This window comes from Populus nigra, chromosome 1 (genome assembly GCF_951802175.1).
Source record: "Populus nigra chromosome 1, ddPopNigr1.1, whole genome shotgun sequence".
NCBI lineage: Eukaryota > Viridiplantae > Streptophyta > Magnoliopsida > Malpighiales > Salicaceae > Populus > Populus nigra.
In genome coordinates, this window is record NC_084852.1 from 25,004,587 (window position 1) to 25,028,590 (window position 24,004).

Here is a 24,004-nt window from a genome sequence, read left to right on the forward strand (position 1 = left end):
TAAAATATATTTATTTTTTATATTTATATATCAAAATAATTTAAAATACTAAAAAAATCATTTAAAACTTAAAAAAAATTAAATACACTCGCGAAATCACAATACCAAATAAAACCATAATAAATTTTAATAGTTGAGCTTCTTGTAATTTAAAATATACATGACTTTCAAAAATATTTAAAATAAATGAAAAGGCAAAGGAGTGTTGGGTAATATTTTAATTTTTTAAGATTTTTTAGAAAGCAATTAGTTTGGAAGGTAATTATGATTGTGCTGTAATATGTTTTTTTAAATAATTTTTTATTTAAAAATATATCAAAATAATTTTAAATTTTTTATTTTATTGTTAATATCAACACATCAAAACACCACTAAAAAATATCAATTTAATATTTTTTTCAAGATAAAAACATTTTTAAAAAACATCTAAAAACAAAAATTGACCCAAAAACCCTCTAAATTAATTTTTTTTTTGTGCTTTATGATAATTTTAATATAATAATTTTAAAAACAAATCTTAAAAAAGATTGATACATTAAAAAAAAATTATTATTTTAAAAACACTTTCCTACACAGTCCCAATCATGTCTAAAACACTGCTCACCCACCTAGAAAAAATGAAAACATCTTTCTTTCTTTCTTTTTTCATTTCTAAGAAAGGAAAAGAGAAAAGCTCGAAACCCATGCATTATCTCAAACCCTTAATGCTTATAAGAGGTACACATCTGTCACATTAGTCTCTTAAACCGAAAGGAAAAATGGCCACCGCCACGCAACTCTTCACTTGCGCTCTCCTTTTCTCGTGCACCCTTTTCCATGTTGCTCGCCCAGAGCTCATCATAACCCTAGTCAATAACTGCCCCTTTACTATCTACCCAGCAATCCAGCCCAACGCTGGTCACCCCGTCCTCGAGAAGGGAGGCTTCCCTCTCCAAACTCTAACCCACCGCTCCTTCCGTGCACCAGACCAGCTCTGGTCAGGCCGGATCTGGGGCCGCACTGGCTGTGCCCACTCCAACGGAAAGTTCCATTGCGTTACAGGTGATTGCAACAACAGAATCGAATGCAACGGACTCGGTGGAGCCACCCCTGCCACGCTGGCCCAGATCACTATCCACCACGGCCACAAGGACTTCTCCTCTTATGGAGTGTCCCTTGTTGACGGTTTTAACCTCCCCATGACGGTGACCCCGCACGAAGGAAAAGGGGTGTGCCCTGTGGTGGGTTGCAGAGCCAATCTGCTAGCCACGTGCCCAGAGAAGCTCCAGTTCAGGTCACTGGGCCGTCACGGTCATGTTGTGGGGTGCAAGAGCGGGTGTGAGGCACTTGGAACGGATGAGCTGTGTTGCAGGAACCATTACAATAGTCCACAGACGTGTAGGGCTTCGACTTTCTCTGAGTTCTTTAAGCATGCTTGTCCTGCCACTTTTACCTATGCTCATGATAGTCCATCGCTCATGCATGAATGTTCTTCGCCACGTGAACTCAAAGTCATCTTCTGTCACTAGAGAGTCAAGAGTAGCAGAGACCAAGAATGAATAATATATCTTATCTTTCGCTTCTTTGTATCTGTCCTCGTTGTCTCCCCGCTCGTCATCTTAGAAGATTAATTAATAATTGGTCTTAATGTTATGTTGGGATGGGATGCCATGTTTGGGGTTCTGTTTAATCAAATCTTAATTTCAGATACTCTCACTCTTGCTCCCTTTCAAAGTTTTTGAATTATTTTTAAAAACATTTTAAATTAATATTTTTTAATATTTTTATTTATGAACGCTGATAAAAAAAAAATTAAATGAAAAAAATACCATGTTAGTTTTATGTATCCAGTGCACTGAGTTGCTAATTTATAAAAGGGGTCACAATTGAAAAAAAAAAAACTAAATAGAAGGATAACTGGTTGACCCATGAATTTCGAGGAAAAAAGAAAAGATTATAAGAGAAAAATCATGACGAAAATATTAAAACACTCATTACTCTCTCTTCTTCTTCTTTTTTATTACTTTAAGGACACTCAAATAGTTGTTTTTTTTTAAAATAGAAAATGACGAAAAAGCTTTTTCATTCTTTTATTTTTCTTTTAACTTCCCGGGGGTATTTATTTTATTTAATTGTGTAAAAAAACTAATAAACCAATATTATACCCCAAATAATTTTATATTATCAAGTGAATCCTTGGAAAAAACAATCTTACCTCATAAAAAAGCCTTTTGTTTGTTAATAAAGGAAAAAAAAAAAAAACGTCATTGCTTTATAGCATCACAGTGCAATATGTTTTTCTCTATGTAAAAAATTAATGGGATTTAGTTTTTTTTTTAATGTTTGTGTGTGTTATTATATTGCATGTTCTTTTCAAAAAATATTTTACACTTCAGAAATTTATTAAAATATATATATATATATATATATATATATATATATAATATTCTTAATTAACCTGCAGTCCCGAAGCCAAAATCAAGCGGTGCCGATCCTTTTGAAAACCAGACGGCACGGAAAGCCGGAAAGGTTCAAAATGTTTCATCTTTATTTGAATAACACAGTCCTATCCTTTCTTATCTGCCTTTCTCGAAAGTTTCCCCCGTTGGCCCATTCTACCCCCAAATAACATCATTTACAGAGCTTATCACGTGAAAGCTTACATTATTGTACGTTCCCCCAGTCGCTGCCCTCTCTTTTGGAGCAAAGTTGCAGCTTTTCTTGGCTCTGTATGGAGAAATATGAGACTTCCTTCCTCTCAGTCACATTAAAAGAATGATTGCCCTAGGAGAGATTCTCCAGCACAACAAGCGCTTTTTGAAAGAAAACCAGCAATTCAAAAAATAATATATATATATATATAAAAGAACTCAAACAAAATCTAATTGAATATTGAGGACGGAACAGACAGCGTTCTCTGAATACAATGACACGTGTAAGAAAACACTTGTCATGACTTTTTAAGAGCGCAATTGTAGTGAGATTGTGAACGTTTTTTAAAATATTTTTTTATTTGAAAAATATTAATAAATTATTTTTTAAATTTTATTTTAATATTAGTATATCAAAATAACATGAAAATACTTCAAAAAAATATTTTAAAACAAATAAAAAAATTATTTTCTTAAGAAATACTTTTAAAACATAAAAAACATTCGGACACAGAAGAAGGCGTTGTTGTGTTGTCCGGAAAAAAAATCCCAAAAGTTCGATCGAGTTTGGGGTTCAGATTATTTAACAGTAACTGTTATTGGAGCTTTGTGCCTTTATTTGCTCCTAAAGTGCCGGCTCCATAATTGGTTTCAATTAAAAAAGAATAGGGTACTGTCCCGCTGCAGGATAATACAAAAAAAATCTAAGAATGTGAATTCAAAAAGACAATTGACACGGTGATGTAATTACAGGGATTGAAAGTTGAATAGAGAATATGGGAGGATCAAAATGAATTTTTGATTTAAATTTGTAATAATTTAGTTTTGAGTAGAAAAGAAAAGGAAAGGAAAACTAAAAACTTTTTTAGGACCAAAATACTTAAAAACACACCTCCTGTGCAATGGAAAAAGAAAACGAGGCTTTATTTTTTGTTTCAATTTAAAATTTGGCCTCTAGAGTTGTGATTTTTTTTACTATATGCTATAGCTAATTTCTTGACTCATGTTATGCTGAGGTTAAATCAAAATTTTATTGAACTTATAAAAAATATTTATGTTGTGGGAAATTCTCTGGCGTTGTTATTGAACCCAACATAATAGATCAATTTTATAAACTTTCGATTTAACTTCTTGCATGGCTCATATTTCAAATTAAATTGTGTGAGAGTTACCTCAATATAATTCAATCGACTTAATAGGTCTAAATATAACTTAGATGACTTGTAAAAAATATTATTTAACTTTTAAAAAATTTCAATATGACATATATTTTTTTAATACTGAAACAAACACATATTAGATTGACCCGGACTTCATGGCTTAACCCGCCAAACTTGTGACATGGATCATGGACTCTACTAGGTTTAATAATTTTTTTCAAACTAGTTTTTCCTTGTGATATGGTAACAAAAATAGACACTCGCAAACTTAAGTATCAACCATATGTTGGGGGCGTTTGTTTAAAACTGTGATAACGTCATAAAAACCAAAACAAAATAAATTATGAATACCGATATAAAATCAACCAAATTTTTTAAAAAAAAAAATTGAAAAAAAAATAGCCAAACAAGACTCAATTGAAAGATAAAATTGGAATATGGAATAAAAAAAACTATTTGACATTGTTTTTAAACTCGACCTAGCTAGTCATCTTTAAAATCTTCCAACCCAACTCCTTAGCTAGTCCGAGTTTTAAATTAACCATCATAGGAGTTGACTCTAGATGACCCAATTAACTTGACATGTTCAAAAATAACATAGACCACAGGTAAAAACATGGTTTGAATTTAGAAAAATTCCAAGATGATTTTTTTTTTAATATCAAGACATCAACATATGGGGTCAATCTGAGTTTCATCGCTCAACTTGCAAAACTCGTGACTCGGATCATACACTAAATTGAGTTTAAATACTTTGTTTTTTAAATTATTTTTTATTTAATGATATTATAATAAAAATAAATGCTTGCTAGAATTTAGCACCAACAAAATATTAAAATGTTTGTTTAAAATTGTAATAATTTTATAGAAAACAAATTAAAATAAATTAAAGTGACTAATTTAAAATCAGTAAAATGTAGACAAAATTTGAAAGAAAAATGAAAGATGTAATATTATAAAAGAAAAGTTTGAAAAAAAAAATAACATGTGACATTGAATGACATTCAGTTTTATTTTTTAGTTTTTATTAACGTGTAGGTATATAAAAACTGTGCAAAATGCTACCTTAAAACACAGTAAAAATGAGTTAATATGGTTATGGTAGAAAAATCCAATTAATTAAAATTTATGTGATGGAATAAATACTCTGCCGTTCACAAATTGCGGTATAAATCATTAAAAAAATTAATAAGAAAAACCTATGAACATTTACCCCTGTTGAGAATTTAATCATAATTCGTAAAATAAATAAATAAACCAGGATAGTTCCAGAAGTATCTCGAGTTAACTATTTATCTCGTGCTGCACTGCTGCTCTCCCTCCCTGCCAGCAACAGTACCTCCTTTTTTATCCTGTATCGGCTCAAACCAACGAAAAGCAATTTTTTCCTTTTTTTCACCGCCACACGAACACACAATCACATTTGCTTTTTCTATCTCTTTCCAGGGTCTTCGTTTCGCCGCGGAGTCATTAAAAACAATTATACAATTTTTTTTCAACGTGTTTTTCTTTTTTTAATTCTAATAATAAATTAAAAAGTTTATACAATTATTTAATTAAATAAATCAAAAATAATTCATACCAATAAATACAAAAAAATATTAAAGCATTTATTCAATTCTCTTTGTTATCGGTCAAATAAATTTTTTCTAACACATATTTATAGGAGTTGTTAATGTATTTTTTAACATCGAATAAAAAATATAATTATGAATGAAATAATCAATGTTTATATATAATAAAATAAAATAAAAATTATATGTACTAATAAAAATTTATAAGATCTTAAATTAATTTTTAATGCAGTGAGAAAATCATACTATATTGTAATTACTATAATAAAACATTATTTCTTGTGTTTTTTCAATGTAAAGGAAAACATTATTACCAATTACAAGATAGTGAAGAAAAGAAAAGAAAAGAAAATAAATGGCATAAATAAATCAAATATAAAGGGATAAATATTTAAAGAATAAAAACTAATATTTTTTTTCAAAAAAGAAAGAAAAAGAAAGAAAAAGAAAAAAAATAGTGATAGATAGGAAAAATAAAAAAATATGCCAAGAAAAAAGAAAAAAAATAATCTAAACATTTTTTTTTTCAAAAACAATTTATTGATTTGTCATTGTTGCCGTACTCACTATAGTAAAAAAATAAATAAAAATTATAATTATATAATTTCTTAGTTAATAAATCATACTAGTCTTTTTTATTTTGAATTATATACAATTACGTTTTAAATCTTAATTTTATAAAAATTAAAATAATTTAATTTTCATTTATAAAAACATATTTTATATTTATTTTACATGCAAAATTCATCCTTTATTGATTTAAACCGCTAGATCGTTTTCTTATAAAAAGGTGAATGGAAAAAATTCTTGTTAACAAGAAGCATTTTCCCCGGAGGGAAGGAAGATCTTTCTTTGATGAAAAGTTTTATATTTCTAGTGGATTGATCGTTTCTCACATTAATTTTAAAGAAATATATATTTTCTAAAATTAAAATTCTTAAAATTATAATTAAAAGTATTTTTTTAAAAATCATAATGATACACGAGTACGAGAGCTTGTTTGGGAGTGTGATTGTGGTTGTGGTTGTTTTTTAAAGTGTTTTTTTTTTTGAAATGCATCAAAATAATTTATTTATTTTAAAAAAATTATTTTGAAATCAGCATATTAAAACAATTCAAAATATACAAAAAAAATAATTTTTAGTAAAAAAAATTAAATTTTTTAGGAATGCGATTTGCACCGCATTTCCAAATAATATCTAATTATATTTGGTTAAGATTTTAACCATAGTTTTACAGGGGTGTTAATAAATATGATATCAATTATTTTTTAAAATATTTTTTATTTAAAATAATATTTATATTTTTTAAAAGATATTTTTAATATTAACACATCATGATATATTCAGCACGCTCGAAGAAGACCGGTAATCTTTGAAATACTAAAGTGTCATTTTCTGAATTAGCTCCATACAGCATGATCACCATGTATTGTCCTGCAATATGCATATTCCAGTTTCATGCTGAATCTTTTTTTTTCCTTAACTAATAACAACATTAATATTGCCAAAAATATTAATTATTAGCATTGAAATTAGTTTCTACAGTGACTTATTTAGATGAGTGTATAGAAATCTAAGGTTTACACTCCTTCATATTAATAATATATTGCTTACAAAATAGCTACTCATCATGCTCCGAACTGCATCGATGCTCCTCAAACTGAAGTTTCCGAAGCTGGACTCTAGAACCTTCAAAACTTAACAAAAGTCTGAGAGTGGGTGAGACTAATGCCTAATGGGGTGGATAAAGACACGTAATTTTTACAGTGCTTTCTATGGTTGAAAGTAATTTTTCCAGCATTCAGAACCTTCAAAACATAACAATTAAGTCTGAGAGCGGGCGAGACTAATGGAGTGGATAAAGACACATAGTTGCAATGTTTTCTATGTCGATTTGCACTTGTTGAAGAGTTTTGTTTGGTGTTATTTAGATTAGTTTTGTTTTCCTGCTGACTGAAATGAATGACTCTGCATAGGTCTTCAATTTGTAAGAAGGGAAAAAAGATAATAATGTATTATGTTTCACATAAACCCCATCATTAAAGTAATTAAAAAAAAAAATATAACTATCTAAGTGATGGTTTAATGGTAAGAACTTGAAACTAAAATTTTTTTTTTTTTGTGGTGTCAGGTTCGAACCATGTAGTTGCTCATATGATGACCACTGAAGGTTTACATGATCGTTAACTTCAGGGCCTGTGAAATTAGTTGAGGTATGTGCAAGCTGATTCAAATACCCACATTAATTTAAAATAAGAAATAGAAGCAATAATTTTGAAACAAAATGTGTTTTTCGTACGAAACGGGAATGCTTCAATGCTTACGGAACAGGGGATGGAAATTATAGACATGATTGCATCCATTGGAAGGTCAATCAATTCGAGAAGCTTTCCATCAAATGATATGCATTTGATCTAAGAACACAAAATGATTAAAAATGATTTTTCTCAGAGCATAAACACAAAAACTACAGCAATACCGAACATTCTCTCAGTCTTGCTTTGTAGGCTTCACAACATGGCTCCCCATTCTCACTACTATTCCATCAATATCACGCACGTACCCGACCCTCTGTCCCCATTCTTTGTCCTCTGGTTTGCTCACCGGGATAGCACCGTTTTCCACTGCCCTCTGTCATCCATCGTCGTGAATAAATTATATATAAAAAAACGAAAGCCATAAATTCGGCCCAGTGCCCTAAAAAAAATTGAAATCGAGATAAAACTTTTATTTTATAATTAAAAAAAGTTGTTTTTAAAATCAAAGAAAGAAAGAGAGAAATGAGAAATGAAAACGCATGATACCGAAGGAGAAATCTACCTTGTAGGCAGCATCGACATCCGTATAAGAAAAACAAACCTCCATGGGTGGTCTCTCCCGGTCAGAATGGGGAGTCTGCACTGCACCGCTTCGGTCATCAGTCTCGCGTTGGTGAATCGGAGTGAAGGCTATCGTGGTCGGCCCGCTGTCCAGCTCTCCCCATCTATTTTCGAAACAAAATAGTAGTTCTAGTTAGCATTGGATAAACAAATAATCAATTGAATTAATCTTAACTTCATATTGAAATAAAATTAGAACCTGTTAGACTCGTCTAAGCGACGAACATGATAGCCAAATGCTTTAGCATAGAAAGCAACGGACTTGGCTACGTCCTTCGCGTAGACTATCGTATAGGCATATTCTGGGCTCAGATTTGATGCCATTGCCATTGTACTCCCTCTCTCGCTCTCCTTTGCCTCTGGTTATTGTGCTGTGCAAGCCTTTTCTTTTTCTTTTTGATAAATACTGCGCAAGTTAGCTAGGGAGAGAGAGTCGGAGGCTTCGTTACTGAATCCGCGATGGATTAGACACGTATTCAACGAATTAGTTACACGTGGGCTTCGTGCACATCTAAATAAATCGCACGCTTTCAGCTTGGAGCACCTGGCATCATGGATCCACTTGGCAGAGAAATTGTTGTTAGTGGAAATTAGTAATGCCATGGAAGTCCACGTGATTTTAAATGTTGTCTTATTGTTAAAAATAAAAAATGTAGAATTGAGTAGTGGAAAAGTACTTCAACTAGATTTTAAATTTATTTTTTAAATATTATTAATTTAAATATCCCTGTTATTAAAAGTTTATATAATTATTAAATTTAAAATTTATAAAATTAGTTAAGATATGTACAAACTGGTTCAAATATTTATATTAATTTTTAAAAAAATATATAATTAAATCTTTCCATTTATTTTAAAAGTTATTCCTCATTCAATAATGCAACTAATTTACCTTGAAATCAATGATCAAATACATGATCATTATCGGGCTATTTAGAATCAATATTTTTTGTTTTTTATAATTTCTTTGTTCTTCTCTTATTCCTTTCAAGTGTCTCTAAAGATATAAATAAGTACGTGTGTATTTTTCAAGAAGTTAATTAGTTTTGATATTATTTTCTTTTTAGTGTAATAAATCAGAAAAATTATATCTAATTTACTTTTATATCATTTTAAAAAATTAAAATTCTATTTAAAATTTAATTTTGGAAATTTAAAATAGTTTCATTTTCATTTCAAAATGTTGAATGTTTATCGATTAGTGCATGCCACGTGCCATTAACTTTAATGGTAAACTCAATAGAATTTTATCCCGTGAAAAACCCAAATACCTTTTTTAAGCTCCAGTGAACTACACGATTTAATTATGGACGAGATGACATGCCCGCGTGCTACTGCGGGCTTATAAAACAAATACACTTAATAGTATTATAATTGTGAACCAGCGCTAGATAAGTAATAGAAATTAAAGGTATGATGGAGCAAATATTTCATGACAAAAAAAAGTTGTGTTGGCAATCCAAAACTTAGAGACTGAACAAAATGATTTATAGCAATTTACAGTGTTTTGTGATGAAAGATACAGTGTTTTCGCCACATGATTTAGCTTTTCAGTTAATAAAAAAAAATTACAAAGCTAAATTCTCTACTAACTTAATATTAAAAAAAAAACCAACAAAGATAATTTTGGAAGGAAAAAAACTCATGAGAAAAAACATTGTAGCAATTGACAATGTTTTGGGAGGAAAACTAGAACACTTTTCCCAATAAAATAAAATAAAAAACATTTAGAGAAATATTGTAACAATCCACAGTGTTTTGTGAGAAAAACTATAACGCTTTTCTCATATAATTTAGTTTTATTATAATTATAATTATTAACCAACTCAATATTAAAAAAAAATCAACAAAGATAATTTTAGAAAAAATCATAAAAAAATCACATGGGAAAACATTGCAACAATTCACAGTGTTTTAAAGAAGAAAAATTACAAAGTTAAATTCTTAATCAGCTCAATATTAAAAAAAAAATCGATAGAGACAATTTTATAAAAAAAAATAACAAAACAAACACCAAAAAAAGGAAAAAAAAATCATGTTGGAAACACTGTAGCAATTAACAGTGTTTTGTGATGAAGCTACAGTGCTTCCCCACATGATTTAGCCTTATTTATAATGACTTGTAATTGTAATTCACAAACAACTCAATATTAAAAAAATAAAATTAAAAAGGATAATTTGAAAAAAATTATAAAAAAAACCATATGGGAAAAAACACTGTAGCAATGGACAGTAATTTTCAAAAAAAGTTATAGTGCTTTCCTCACATATTGTAACTGTAATTTTTAACCAGCTCAATATTAAAAAATAAAATAAAATAAAGATAATTTTGGAGGAAAAAAACCATGCAGAGAAACACTGTAGCAATCAACAATGTTTTAAAGAAAAAAATTACAAAACTAAATTCTCAATCAGCTCAATATTAAAAAAAAATCGACAAATATAATTTTGAAAAATAAAGAAATAAAATAGAAAAACTAAGTGGAAAAACATCGCAGCAATCCACAGTATTTAAAAAAAAAATTAAAATTACAAAGCAAAAATTTTAACCAGGTCAATATTTAAAAAGTAAAATCAACAAAAATAATTTTGAAAAAAAATAAATGAAAAAATAAGAAAAAATAAGAAAATTGAAAAAAAATAATTTTGCAAAAAAAAGAAAAAGAAAAAAAAAAGTTAAAAAAAAAATACTATGAATTACTGTTATAATCCACAGTATTTTATGTATCCCCCACACAATTTAGAGTATTTGTTAATGAAATCAGCACATTGGGGGTTTCCTCCACTGTTCAATTGTGGATCAATTCAACAAGATTTGTTTCCTACACATAACTATACTTCACACAAAGGGGATAATATTATATTAATAACAAGTGGATTTATTATTTTTATAATATCATATTACCAGCATTATTAAAATCACAACACCAGAAACTATCATCCTATCACTAATATCTTTCCAGCATTATAATCATCGTCATTATATCCTCATGATTAATGAAAATAAATCTAAAAGATATGAAAAAAATATTATTCACATATATATTATTTACTTTTTCACATTTTACCTTGGATCAATTGTTCAAAATTTTGCTTTAGTTTTTAATTTGAACCATAATATTTTTTTATTTTCAATTTGCTTTAGTTTTTTATCTTTTTTTATAATTTCTAGAATTTTTTTTTCAAAAAACTAAAATAAAAACTATTATAAAAATAAAGTTAAATTTTTTTATCTAAAAAATATTTTTTATTAACTAACTTTTCTAAAAATAAATAAAGACGAGAGAAAGTTAGAAAGTGATCTCTGGAAATTTTTTCCATGTACGGAACAAACGTGCAAAGTTTATAAATTTCACGACGACACTATTTTTGTTGGTATACGTGTCATCAAGGGAGCTGTCAATGGCTCACAGTCCACAATCTGGGTCCTACGCTTTCTCTAACTCTTTAAGTTAGTTGGATTACAGGGTAATAAACTATACTTCTACCCTTACGATTCATCAATATTTTCATTTCTACTCTTATAGTTTGAAATTGATCAATCTTACCCCTACACCTTTAGAAAGTTTTAAATTTTACCAGTGGAAAAAGTTTAACTTTTGTAATATTTTTATTTATTTATTTTTCTTAATTTTTTCTTATTTTACCCCTCAAATAACCTTACACACACACAAAATAAATATTCTAACATCTTGCCTAAACACTTGAAAACCTAAAAAAAAGAAAGAGAGAAAACTCCAAAACCAAATTCGAAAGGCCGGCTATTTAATAAATGGGTCAGATTGAAAACTAGATAGTCGGTTATTTAATAGTTGGGTGGATTGGAAAGTCGAAGGGTAATTCTGAAAAGTTTCAAACTATAGGAGTAAAAGCTTACCACTGATAAATAAATAGGTTATAAATGAACTATTAGAAGACAAACAAAATAGCAACCAAACACAGTACAAATTGATCAAGGCTCTCTCTGCTCTTGTGTCACCTCCCTTCCTCCATAATAAAAGATCGAACCAAAAAGCTGTGTTTCCTACTCTGTTTCCCCTTCGAATCATCTTGTCATCGTTTGATCAGATCTTCATGAAGATTTTCCTGTGAGTGCTTTCTTTTCCCTTTGCTTTATTAGGCAGGATTTAATGATGCTGGGATTGAATTTAGGAATAGTTTGATTTGATGTCGGTATTTAGCTATCATAGCCGCATATATTGTGCTGATCAGGGCCATGCTATTTTCAGATTGAAGTTTGGACAACAACCCTTTGATGAAATGCCACCAGTTTAAATAAGTGAAATAAATTGGGTGAACCCGCTTCCATGGGAGATCCTACGCATAAGTCTGTTAGAGATCAAGGGCAAGGGCAAGGGAAGACTGTTGTTTACAAGGGAAAAACAGTTGCCTCTGATCATAAATCATTTCCTCGGAGTGCTTGCAAGCTTATAGTTTATTCAAGACATGGTACTGGCCCAGTTGGTCAGGTAGCAATATTTTTACTCAAAGTTGCTACGTTAGAGACGGTACGAAGGGTTTCGAGGTCTAAATGTCCCCAGGTGTGGAATGGTCTTCAGGCTTTGCAACTCCTTTGCTATCCACCTTTTAAGTGGATTCAAAGATGGGCTCCCTTCAAGGGTTTGGTTAAAGGTGTACAGGTTGTTTCTTGCTTCGCACTTATTGTCTGTCATCGCAATCAAATAACATTGCTACTGGTTTATCAATTGTTTCACACATTCACTAGTTATTTACTTTCTTCACAATAACTGAAGGCAGACATTTTTACACTTATTCTGAGGATTTTTATATTATTTTTAGTTTCAAGTAATTTGGTGTAGCTCAAATGATGGAAGTGGGAAAGCATTTACAAAATATAGTAGCTATGTGCTAAAGACACATTTCCTTTTATATATGCGTGGTTCTTCTAATGAATTACTTATAAAAAAATATAATATGAAAAGAGGCACTCTTGTATGTAAGTAATGGTATGGAGAAAGAGAGGGATGAGAGAGTAGAATCAGACAATGCTCTGGGGGTTTAAAGTTGCAGCAGGTGAAAATACCATGGGATCCTGGGATAGGATGAAGAATTGAGCGAGCAGGTGTAATTGTAGAGTGATGATTGGTTAGGATTAGAAGGAGTTTTTGTGGATGATGTAATGGTGAGATTTGAGAGTATTAAGCCTCAGTGAGAGAAATCAGAGAGGGTTCCATGTGTTTAGAATGAGCCAAGGGTCCATAAATGAGCAAGTACTTACATCGAAGACAGGTTCTTCCACAAATAATGAAGCTTTGAATTTGATCAGTTAAAGGGAGACAAATGGTAAGAGAGTTTCGGTTTAGCTCACTTGTTGTCTGCAGCAGCCAAGTCAGTTGTGTCTTCATAAATAAGAAGCAATTATTGAAGAAGATCAGCACATATGATAAGAACCAATTCTATCACTGCTTGGTGTCAGCATTTGCTACTATCATCTTTGATAGTTGGTTCTCATCATAAGTGACAAATATAATCAACTGGAATCATGTGCTACAAAGAATCCGGGGACAGTTATATCCTTCAGCTTTTTTGCATGAAGCGGCTGTTGTCAAGTTTTTACATGCACCTTTGTGGTTGCAAGTCCAATACTTGAAGTGTCATGCCCAGCAATGACCCGTAATTGAAAGTTTTGCTTAGCTCATAATGATTTTTAATTTAAGGGGCTCTTTCTGCCATCAGCTATTTTTAGAACTCAATTTCTTAACCTGTAATTTTCTTTTCTCTTGGCTTGTTGTCTGCATTTTCCTGTTATGGTTGAGGTCATAGTGAATAATTTTCTATTCTCTTCTTGTGATGATATATGCTGTTTATAACTTAGTATGATTTCCTGGAAATAATTTTATGTACTTTCCTGACTTGCTTATAGATGTTTTCGAGTCCATTATTAGTCCTTTCAGTTGCAACTGCTATATCCGATCAATCAAACTGCAGCGGTGAAAACTCAAATGGCTCCAATAATTCTCATGAAGCTGATTCAGAAACATGTTCTGAGTCACTCTCTGTACTTTCCTCTTTTGAAACAAGGTAAATAGATGTTTTCAATATTTTCAATAGGGTAAATTACAATAACCTTCCTGAGGTAAAACATAAAATTATAAAAACTATCCAAAAGTTTGAAGATTTGACATTAACCTCTTCACATGTCAAAAATGCGCTTAATTGATATTTAGAAAAATAGATAAACAAAAAAACTTAAAAATACTTGAGAAAGAATATTTAAAAAAATCAAACAAAATTGATTGAAATTAAATAATGCAATTAATATTGTTCATCTACTAAAAAAATAATCATGTCCTATTTTTATGTATTCTTTCTCAAATTTCTGAAGTTCTTTAATTTAATTATCTTTTCTTAATAATAATCATGGGTGTTTTGGGTACAGAGGAGAGTTTATGTAATATTTTGTAAACATAAAGTTTTTTTTTTTACATATCTTGAAACTTTTGGATGATCTCTGAAATTCTATGATATTGTAATTTACCTTTTTAAATGTTATAATTGTGGAGGTCTTATAGCTTCTTTTTTTTTTTTTTTTACTAAATAGGTTAAGTTCTTTCGATACTTTGTTAATGGAAAACAATAGTTATTTTTCTCCATTTTTATGTGAAACCTTTACCTTTTTAACATCTGCTCTCTTGATGAACTGGAATCACAAGAGCAAATCTACAATTTCTTATAAAAATAGTTTAAACAAGCAATTTAATCAATTTTAAAACTTGTAATGCATGTTGTTGATGTTTGGTTTATTATTACATGAGAGATATGTTGTAAGTTGGTGACTAACTGATGAAGGTTTGAAATCAAGGACTAGTGATTTTAGGATTGTAATTTGAATTTTGATGTTCAATCTTGGGTTATGGGGTGTCAAATATAAACAAACAGGCTATTTGTGCCAACTGGAATTGGAAATTGCAGATGAAAGTTGGTTCTGTTGTGACCGGGTACTTCCTAACTTTGATTAAGAGCTTGTGTTGAACTGTCAATTAACAATGGCCAGTTAAAACACATAATCAATAAATTCATTACACCTTTTAATTTTCTATTTGTTTTCTTCTCCACATCTACATCTGGTTTTTTTCCATCCTTCAACTGGTCCATGAACGAATTGGTTGACTTCGGAATTATATGTGGGCCTGGGACCTTGATTCTTGAATCCTAGTTCTGATAAAAACACCAGTTTACTGTCTGAAACAATGCAACACAGTTTCCAGTTTATTGGGTAAATGATATTTGGAAAAAAACTGTTTGGAAGATGCTGGGTTTGTAACCCAGATGACATTGAGCTGGATTTGGTCAGTTGATGTCTTGGGGCTATATTATAGTGGCTCAGTAAGTCCACGAGGAATTTGTTTTAGTGCTTGACATGACATGGGTTTTTGTTTTGGATGCGTCTTTGGTATGCTTGTTATCTAGATATCTACCTGGCTCTCTTTTATTGATGTCTTTTCTTGGGCATTCATTGCTCAATAAGATTTAAGCTTATGGTCTTTTTTTCTCTTGATTATTGTCTGGTGGATGTATTGGTTTTATTTATTTTATATATATTTTTGGTTATGATATTTTACTAAAGAAATTTGTTTGGGAACTTTGGTGTCCTGGAACTACTTCCGGGGATCTAGTTACAAGTTTATGGCTTTCATCTGATCTGCAGGACTTCTGACGTGGCCTCTCAAAGTCTAGCATCTGAAATTTGGTTGATACAACTGTACAGGGAGCTAGAAAATCAAGGAATTGCATTACCAGAAAGGTGGTTTTTCTCACTTATAATGTACCCGGAATGTGAAAAATATGTGCTGTGTGGTTTTCTTGTTCTGGATTCTAGGACATCATCTTGTTATGTACTTTACAGCCAATTAGTTCCATCATTGATCGTCTGTGTACTTCTTTATCAATCGAGAATGTGACCAGGCTCTGTGCTAAAGACCTTAACATGTTCTATCCATTCCATGCTTATTTCTGTTCTGGCAACTGTTTCTGAGCTCATCATAAATTTGTCATACAAAAACAGACATGTTCTAAGAAAGTTCAGATCCTTATCTTCTTCCTGGATTTCAGCCTTATGTCAATGTCTAAGATAATTCTCCTCATCCTCCAGTGACCCAGAATGAACTTCTAGTGCTATTCTTGTTCCTCTGCTGTATTAGGTCTCCGAAAAGTCTCATATACATCACTCAGCTGTCCATTTGGTTAATTTTCTCAAAGACATAACTTTTCTGCACTGGTTTGGAAACTCATTTCATAGTCTTAGATTCTTTGAACCTCTTGGCTTTTCTTGTTGCAGCTGACCATGACATGGATGTTTATGCAGAATTAATGAGGACGAGCTCCGTAGATTTTACTCTGCTGCAAATGGGGACTTTTCGAGCTTTTTATTGTCAATAAAGAAGACAATCCGTTGGAGGGAGACTTACAGAATTCTTTCACAACAAGAGCTTGAAAACTGGTCAAATATGGTCTTCTGGCATGGTCTTGATGTGCTGAACCGACCTTGCCTCATTGTGCGGCTTGGTCTAGCTTGCGCCAACTTTCCATCTCATGAGAGAGCTCGCTTCGCTCAAGCCATTAGTAAGTTCCTATTCTTTGACCATATACCATTAAACTTCTTGCCATATAGGCCATTGGATGCTGGCATCCAAATAAAAAGGTTTTCCTCACCAAAGATAACAAAGTATAATTACTGTTCCATCTAAGGAGCACCTCAATTTTAGATTCTTCATTGGAGGCAAATCGATCATGTTTCTCACCTTCTAATGTCTGGTATGCTGGTTGTTTGCTAAAACTGCCCAAACCCTACTTATAAACTGGTCCTTATGGATGAGCTGAAGAGCATTGGTTGAATAACATGCAATGTTGACCATTGATGCCTTTATTTATTTTCTATACTAAAAGCACCATCCTGCAAGGTCAACAATGTAGCTGGTTACTTGCCTGCTAAAAAAATGATTCGTTTTCTGATGATAGAAGGAATGGATTTGAACCAATGGAATATCTCCTTTTCAATTGCTTATGTTAGTTTGAATTTTGAAATAAGCTGTCAACGTTTTAGTATGTTTGTTCCATTAGTTTATCTATTTTGACATTTTGTATGTTCAATTTCAATATTAATGAAATGGATATGCACCAGTATCTCAGGTAGAGCATGGAATCCTGCATTTAGTTGATGAAGATAGTCCTCAGATTACCGTTCTCGTGGATTGTGATGGGCTATCACCATTGAAAATACCTATGCAAATGATGAGATCCTGCTCTTCACTTCTGCATGATAACTTCCCCAACCGCCTTGGTCAATTGGTTGTTATACGGCTTCCTCCAGTAGTTCGAGTTATTGCTCAAACCTTTATCCAAGTAAGCATACTTTCTCATAAGGATCTGAATGATTGGTCTTCCTGTGTTACATTTTTCATTTTTTGTCGTTTTGGGTTGTAGAAACGAAGGGGGTATTACTTTTTATGAAGTTCTTGTCATCATGTAAAATCTGTGCCTTTATTCTCTCCCTTTATATGTCTAAACATGGATCTCTCGTTCTGTTCAGGTTCTAAAACCTGTCACAAGGAAGAAGCTGAGAATTGAAGGGAAAATGTACCACAGGGTTCTCTTGGAGTGCCTTAAGACACTCCCATCATGTCTTGGAGGTAATTGCAGTTGTGAGATATGTTCAGACGTTCGCATTATGCAGCAGCCACAATCTACAAATGAGATCAACACAGCCAGTCCATTTTTTAGTGGTGGTGGGGAAGATCTTCCTTCACCACATCTGACTACCCAGGCTGATGTTCATGTTAATGATAACTGGAACCACCTGTTGAGAACTCTTGTAATTGGCATTCTTATGGTGTGGGTTGTTGTAGCTATCCTTGCGGGAATATATGATCCCGAAAGCTGTCTCTTTCAGTTTCCTCAAGGAAAAGAGTGAAGCAGACCTTCTGATTTCTCTTGCTGCTTTCATAATTTTCAGGTTAGCTTTTATCGTATACACCATAAAAATGTCAGGATATTGTTTTTTTTTAAAAAAAAATTGTTGTTTCTGCTTGTTGAATATCCGGTATTCTTGTATTCATAGTTGAGAATGTATATTATTGTTGTCTGTATTCATGGTCTTACTAGCATTGTATTTTATCTATAGCTGAATGCAATCTTCCAAGGAAGCAATTCTCTTTTACTCAGTGTCACTTTGTTGCGGCATAATATAGTTGGTTAGTTTGCCTCTTTTCTGTACCAAGGATGGATGAATGTGTCAGAATATGCACCACAAGCAGTTTGTGATGCTTTTTGGCAAGGGACTAGCAAACTAGCATAGCTGCTTATTGAAGAAATAGATAAGACTGTAATCTTGTTAGACAGTAAGAGGACAACCTTAACTGGTGATAAGGTCTGGCTAACTGGCCCTAAGACTCAACATTATCAGCTTTACATATAGTATCTATGGTATTTAGGTGGTGATTGGGATTGCAATTTCAACTATTTTTTTAATTTTAAATTATTTTACATTTTTTTTATTGGTTTGATGTGTGTCAAAAATAAATTTTTAAAAAACATTATTTAGATTAATTTTAAAGTAAAAAAATATTTTAAAAAGTAATCTTTATCACATTCTTAAAATGGACTCCACGAATAATCAAATTATACTAAAAGTCTCTACGAATACAATTTGAAGAGAACCCAGATGAATTGTGGAAAATTCTATCACAATTTTATTCCATATAAAATGAGAAATTTTATAGTGTCAAAGAGTGACTAATTACATGTTATTAGTTATTTTTTTATTCACTTTTTTTTTAAATAGAGACAGTAGGAGAAAAATATTTTATCTCGTCTTTGTGTGTCTGCCTCTTTTTTTTAAAAAAAAGTAGATGAAGGAAATAACTAATAAAATGTCTCCTGAACACCATAAAATAATTTACGTACTTTCAATGCATACAAGTGAATTAGCTATTTCATACTATGAACAAATTCTGCTCTTCATTTCAATTAAATGGCTGAACTCTATGAACACAAGTCATTTTCTTAATTAAAATCTAAGTGGATCGCACTGTTTATATTTTAACAAACATGATCAGTATCAATATTTTTAATAACGTGAAACAATCCAAATCCACATATTTTCTACAAAATATTCATTTTTTTGCATATTTTAAGAGCTAGAAGGGGGCACGAGAGTTTATTCTGTTTGTGTTAGTAAAACAAGTCTCTGCGAGCCGTGGGATTTTTTTTTTCTTTTGCTCTTCTGACCACGAATGCCTGTGTCTTCAATTCGCTCAATTATTAATCAAGTATCAAGTACAAACCTAAAAGACGTTGGGTTTTGCTGCATCCATTTTTACTATGTTCTATTGCTGTAATAGTTGATTTTTACAAAAAAATTAATTTGGTCCCTAATAAAAAAATTTTGTACAATTGAGCCTTTATGAACAAAAATTTACAACCAAATGCATATTTTTTGGGGGGGGGAAGAGTTGGATTGAAAGTCAGAAGATCAAAATAAAAATAACGAGTAACATAGGTGGTGGTTTTGAATTTCATATAAAAAGTTTACTTTAGTCCCTCATCTTTTTTGGTTTATAGGTGATCAGTCCCTTGAGTTTTCAGAAATTTAATTTTGGTAATCAAATTTCATTTCCCTCATGTTTCAATTCTTTTCTATTAGAGAAAAGAGAGAAAGCTCACCAAATTTCAGCTTAGTTATAGAAAGTTGCCTTTATACCTATTCCGACCATCAAAATAGTTGAAATTAATGTCAATAAGTTATATTTAGTGAGGAGAGTCTTATAAAGGTTGTTTTAAGCTTTAATTTTTTCAAAAAAAAAAAAACAAATCTAAGTCAAGAAAGAGAAAATTTAATCAGTTTGATTTTGTGATTTGAGCTGTTTTTTGGGTTGCTAAATTGGTTTCTACATGTTCTAGGACTAGTTTTTGGCTATAAATGGGTTGAAAAATGAGTTTGGTGGTTAAAAACTCACACCTTTGATTTTCCGGCCACCACAATAGTGGCTGAAATCTAGGTTAGGAGATGACATGTCGTCTTTATATTTTAAAAGAAATAAATAAAATGGGTGCATAACAGGTCGTTCCCCCTTGAAATGAGAAAAAAGCAGACCCGCGAGTAGCCTAGACTTAAAGACCTATGTGTCTGGGTTGTTCCTTCTACAAACCCAGTGTGCTAGGTCGTAGGCCAACATTGCTAGGATTTTTTGGTCTTTTTTTTAGACACAGAAAAAAATTCGCCCGGTTAGTTCCATGGTTAGGATTGCAAGTTTGACAAGTTAAGCTATAACATCCAGCCTATTGTTTTTTGTGTTTAATGCACTTTTAATACCTCGATTTAAAAAGAATACAATCGTACCATTTATTATCGATGATCTATTTTTTTAATTAACTTAATTTTTTTAAAAAAAAATTGTTTCACCCTTTGTTATCAACAATTTGCTTTTGCTATCTCAGTCTTATGCATTTTTCATGTTCCTTTTTTTTAAAAAAAAAATATTTCATTCGCTTTATTGTAATGTAAATCTATTAAATGAAAAATAATCTATGGAATAAAAAGTTTATTGAATCCAATGGCGTGCATGATTTGCATCGAGAGTTTGGTTAGTTGGCTCAAGTTTACTTGGGTTTTTTTTTTAAAAAAATAGGTTTTCTATCACCAATTTTATTTTTCAACATTAAATTAATTCGAGATTTAAGTTCCCACTTTGTTTTTTTCAAGATCATATCCCCAACTTTCGCTTGTCAACCCGAAATAACCTAGATTGATCCAATGTGTTTCCATCTCAAAGTTAAATAAAAATATTGTCTAATATGCACCTGATTTTAAATTAATGGATAAAATATTTTCATTTCTTTAAAAGACACATTACCCATACCTAGATTTGTTTTCATTTGATCTTTCTTTTTTGTTTTGCTTAGTGAGAACCTAAGGGCTTGCCTAGGTGTTATTTGGTTTCAATAAGTTCCATTTCATAAGGGTTGTTTAACCTGGTGTGTTTTTTCCTTCTCCTTGCCCGAGGAAGTAAACCTAACCGTGAGAATTATTTTGGCTTCGAATTGATTTTGTTTTTTTGAGATGTTTTTTGGGTTTCTAGTGGCCATTGATATGTTAATCAAGGTGTTTACAATGTTTTCTAGGTATTTTATATTAAGAATGAGTTTTAAATTGAAAAAAACCCCCCAAATTTCCCAACAAACTGCATAAAGTACACACTATCTATTGTTTTTTTTTTAAAAAAAAAAACAATGGCCCATCCCTTTAAGAAACTAGAAAAAAAGATAGGCTCAAGTGCGCTGGTTAGGCTATTTTTTAATGCCCAGACCCACGCGGCTAGACTCTTATTTTTCTATTTTATATTTGGTTTAAAAAATTTGATAAAACAAATTCTTGAAATCTAATTAAGTCCATTATCCGAGTAGCCGTTTCACAGGTTGATTTGCGGTATTCAATATATTTTTTGTTTTTCTATAATGTTTTTTTTTCCTATCCTTTAATTAACAAAAATATAATTTCACCCTTTGTTATCGATGATTTATTTTTTTTATTTAACTCGAATCTAAAAGAATGTAATTTTACCTTTCATTGTCAATTATCTACCTTTGCTATCTAGCCTTGTATGTTTGTCAATGTTTTTTTTACTTTTTTTAAAACATATTGTTTCATAAAAAAAATTATCATGCACTTTATTGTCGTGTAATTAAATGAAAAATAATATATGGTATAAATAATTTATTGAATCTGGTGACATGCATAACTTTCACCGCGGCTTTCCTTGGTTGACTCAAGTTCACTTTATTTTTTTAATCAAATGTTGTTCTTTCACCGATTTCATTCTTTAACATTGAATTAATTCGGGATTGAGCTTTTCAAATTTTTTTCCAAGATTATCTCCACGAGTTTCACACGTCAGCTCAGGTTAACCAAGGTAGATCAAATGTTTTTCCATCTCAAAATTAAATCGAAATATAATTCAATTTATGGTTAAAATCATTTTTTTTAGAAGACAAGTTACCAATGCCCAAACAGTTTTTTTTCGCTCAAAAGAAACTTTACTATGATTCGCGGAGAAGCACGAGACAATTGGTTAGTTATATATATTTGGTGCTATACTATACTGGGAACTTGCTCTACGCCATGAGCCGATTCAATTTTTATTTAACATAAAAAGGCTCCTTAAGCAACGATAGTACTTTTAAAGAAGCAAGAAAAACTCGACACTCGGTTCATTAACTTGAATATATCAAATAAGATTGGTTAATTTAATAATTTAATTTAAATCAAAGGCAACTATAAAAAATGAAATGTAAAAAAATAAATGGTAGTAATTAACTAAAAAAACAAGACATCAATATCATACATGTAAGGAGAATAAAGAAAAGATCGTTGGAAAACTTTCGACACTCCACCGTATACATCATTCACGGCTAAAAGAGTTTGCTAAGACGATTCAAACCTCACTACAAAAGGATGCAAGATGACATTCAATGAAGCCACTTAGGTCGCTAGAGCAATGCCCCAGAAAAAGCAAATCAAATAAAATACAATGAAATGAGTATTCATATATATTCAATTAATCAATTCTATTTAATTCAAGAATAAAATCTATTTTTAAAAAATATATTTAAAAAAGAACAAAAAATAAAAAGACCCTAGATAACCCAACCAAATAAAAAAAAACAAAGGAAGTAGAAAGCAAACCAAAAAAAAAAAAAACAAAGCCTAATCTTCAATAAAATAAATTTTGAATGATAAAATTAAAAAAAATAACTTAAAAACTAAAAATATTGGCAAAGCAAAAAACAAACAACAATAAAAAAAATGAGAATAAAATCTGATAAGAAAAAAAATGATGAAGGGTGGAATCTCAAAAAAATAAATTATAAAAATAATCTCAGATGACATAAATAACAATTAAGACAATAGGGACCAAATATGACAAATAAAAAACATTAAATAAGCATGAAATTGAAACAAATTTTAATTTTCATAAATTATTTCAAATAAAACTAATATTAAACAAAATACCAGGGACTAAATCCAAAATAAAAAGAGAGGGACTGATTTGAAATATTGCAATGAAAGGCACACAAATCAAGGGAGAGGGTAAAGAAAGAAGAAGTAAGAAATGGTTGTTAAAGTCGAACCAAATTTGTTTTTGTACACGCACCACCATTCCATGGAGAAGATGTCGAGACAAATTTAAAGACACTCGAAAATGACTTTTTGGTTACCGAAATCATTACAAGCGCCAACAAATATTTTATAAATACCTTTAATTTATTAAAAGACAAAAACACCCTCAATTTACCCAATAACAACAAAAATACCAACAATGCAATGAAAAAAAATGGCATTAGACCCAAGGTATAACAAATTGAACCCCAAGAGTAAGGAGGTATTTTTATTGTGTAAATAAAAAGGATAAGACCAAAACACCTCTCTTCGACAGTCAAAGTATTTTTGTATATAAAGGAAAATATGTTATTTTACTGTGCACCTTATAATTAAAAATAAAACAACAATGTATAACTTTTAAGGGTATTTATGTCATTTTACTATGTAATTTAAAAGGTAAATACCAGTCTTGCTCCCAGCTAGTTCAAAAATTCCAAAATGCCCCAATTGCAAAGGAAACCCTTCAACCGTTAGCCTAAAGGTTTTTTTAGGAAAAGATCATAAATTCACTCTTCCCATCCATAATGAAATTTGTCTAAAGGAGCAATGAATTTATCACCCTTTTCTGTTTTTTTTTGTAA

The 24,004-nt window shown here is 30.8% G+C and overlaps 3 protein-coding genes across 3 annotated transcripts; 2 read left to right on the forward strand and 1 right to left on the reverse strand.

The window, feature by feature from the left end:
- The first annotated feature begins 656 nt into the window (after positions 1–656).
- On the forward strand, positions 657–1,689 carry LOC133697461 (osmotin-like protein). The gene has a single exon (XM_062120022.1). The coding sequence runs from the start codon at positions 759–761 to the stop codon at positions 1,506–1,508; it is 750 nt and encodes a 249-aa protein (XP_061976006.1). The 5' UTR covers positions 657–758; the 3' UTR covers positions 1,509–1,689.
- Positions 1,690–7,678: 5,989 nt separating this feature from the next.
- Positions 7,679–8,695, reverse strand: LOC133692039 (uncharacterized). The gene is made up of 3 exons (XM_062112709.1): positions 8,445–8,695; positions 8,187–8,349; positions 7,679–7,997 (listed from the first exon to the last, which is right to left on the reverse strand). The coding sequence occupies exons 1-3, from the start codon at positions 8,573–8,575 to the stop codon at positions 7,857–7,859; spliced, it is 435 nt and encodes a 144-aa protein (XP_061968693.1). The 5' UTR covers positions 8,576–8,695; the 3' UTR covers positions 7,679–7,856.
- Positions 8,696–12,162: 3,467 nt separating this feature from the next.
- On the forward strand, positions 12,163–18,426 carry LOC133670699 (uncharacterized). The gene is made up of 7 exons (XM_062091280.1): positions 12,163–12,333; positions 12,475–12,885; positions 14,130–14,287; positions 15,915–16,010; positions 16,572–16,828; positions 17,388–17,608; positions 17,796–18,426. Exons 2-7 carry the CDS (start codon positions 12,553–12,555, stop codon positions 18,174–18,176), a joined length of 1,446 nt encoding a protein of 481 aa, XP_061947264.1. The 5' UTR covers positions 12,163–12,333; positions 12,475–12,552; the 3' UTR covers positions 18,177–18,426.
- Positions 18,427–24,004: the final 5,578 nt, after the last annotated feature.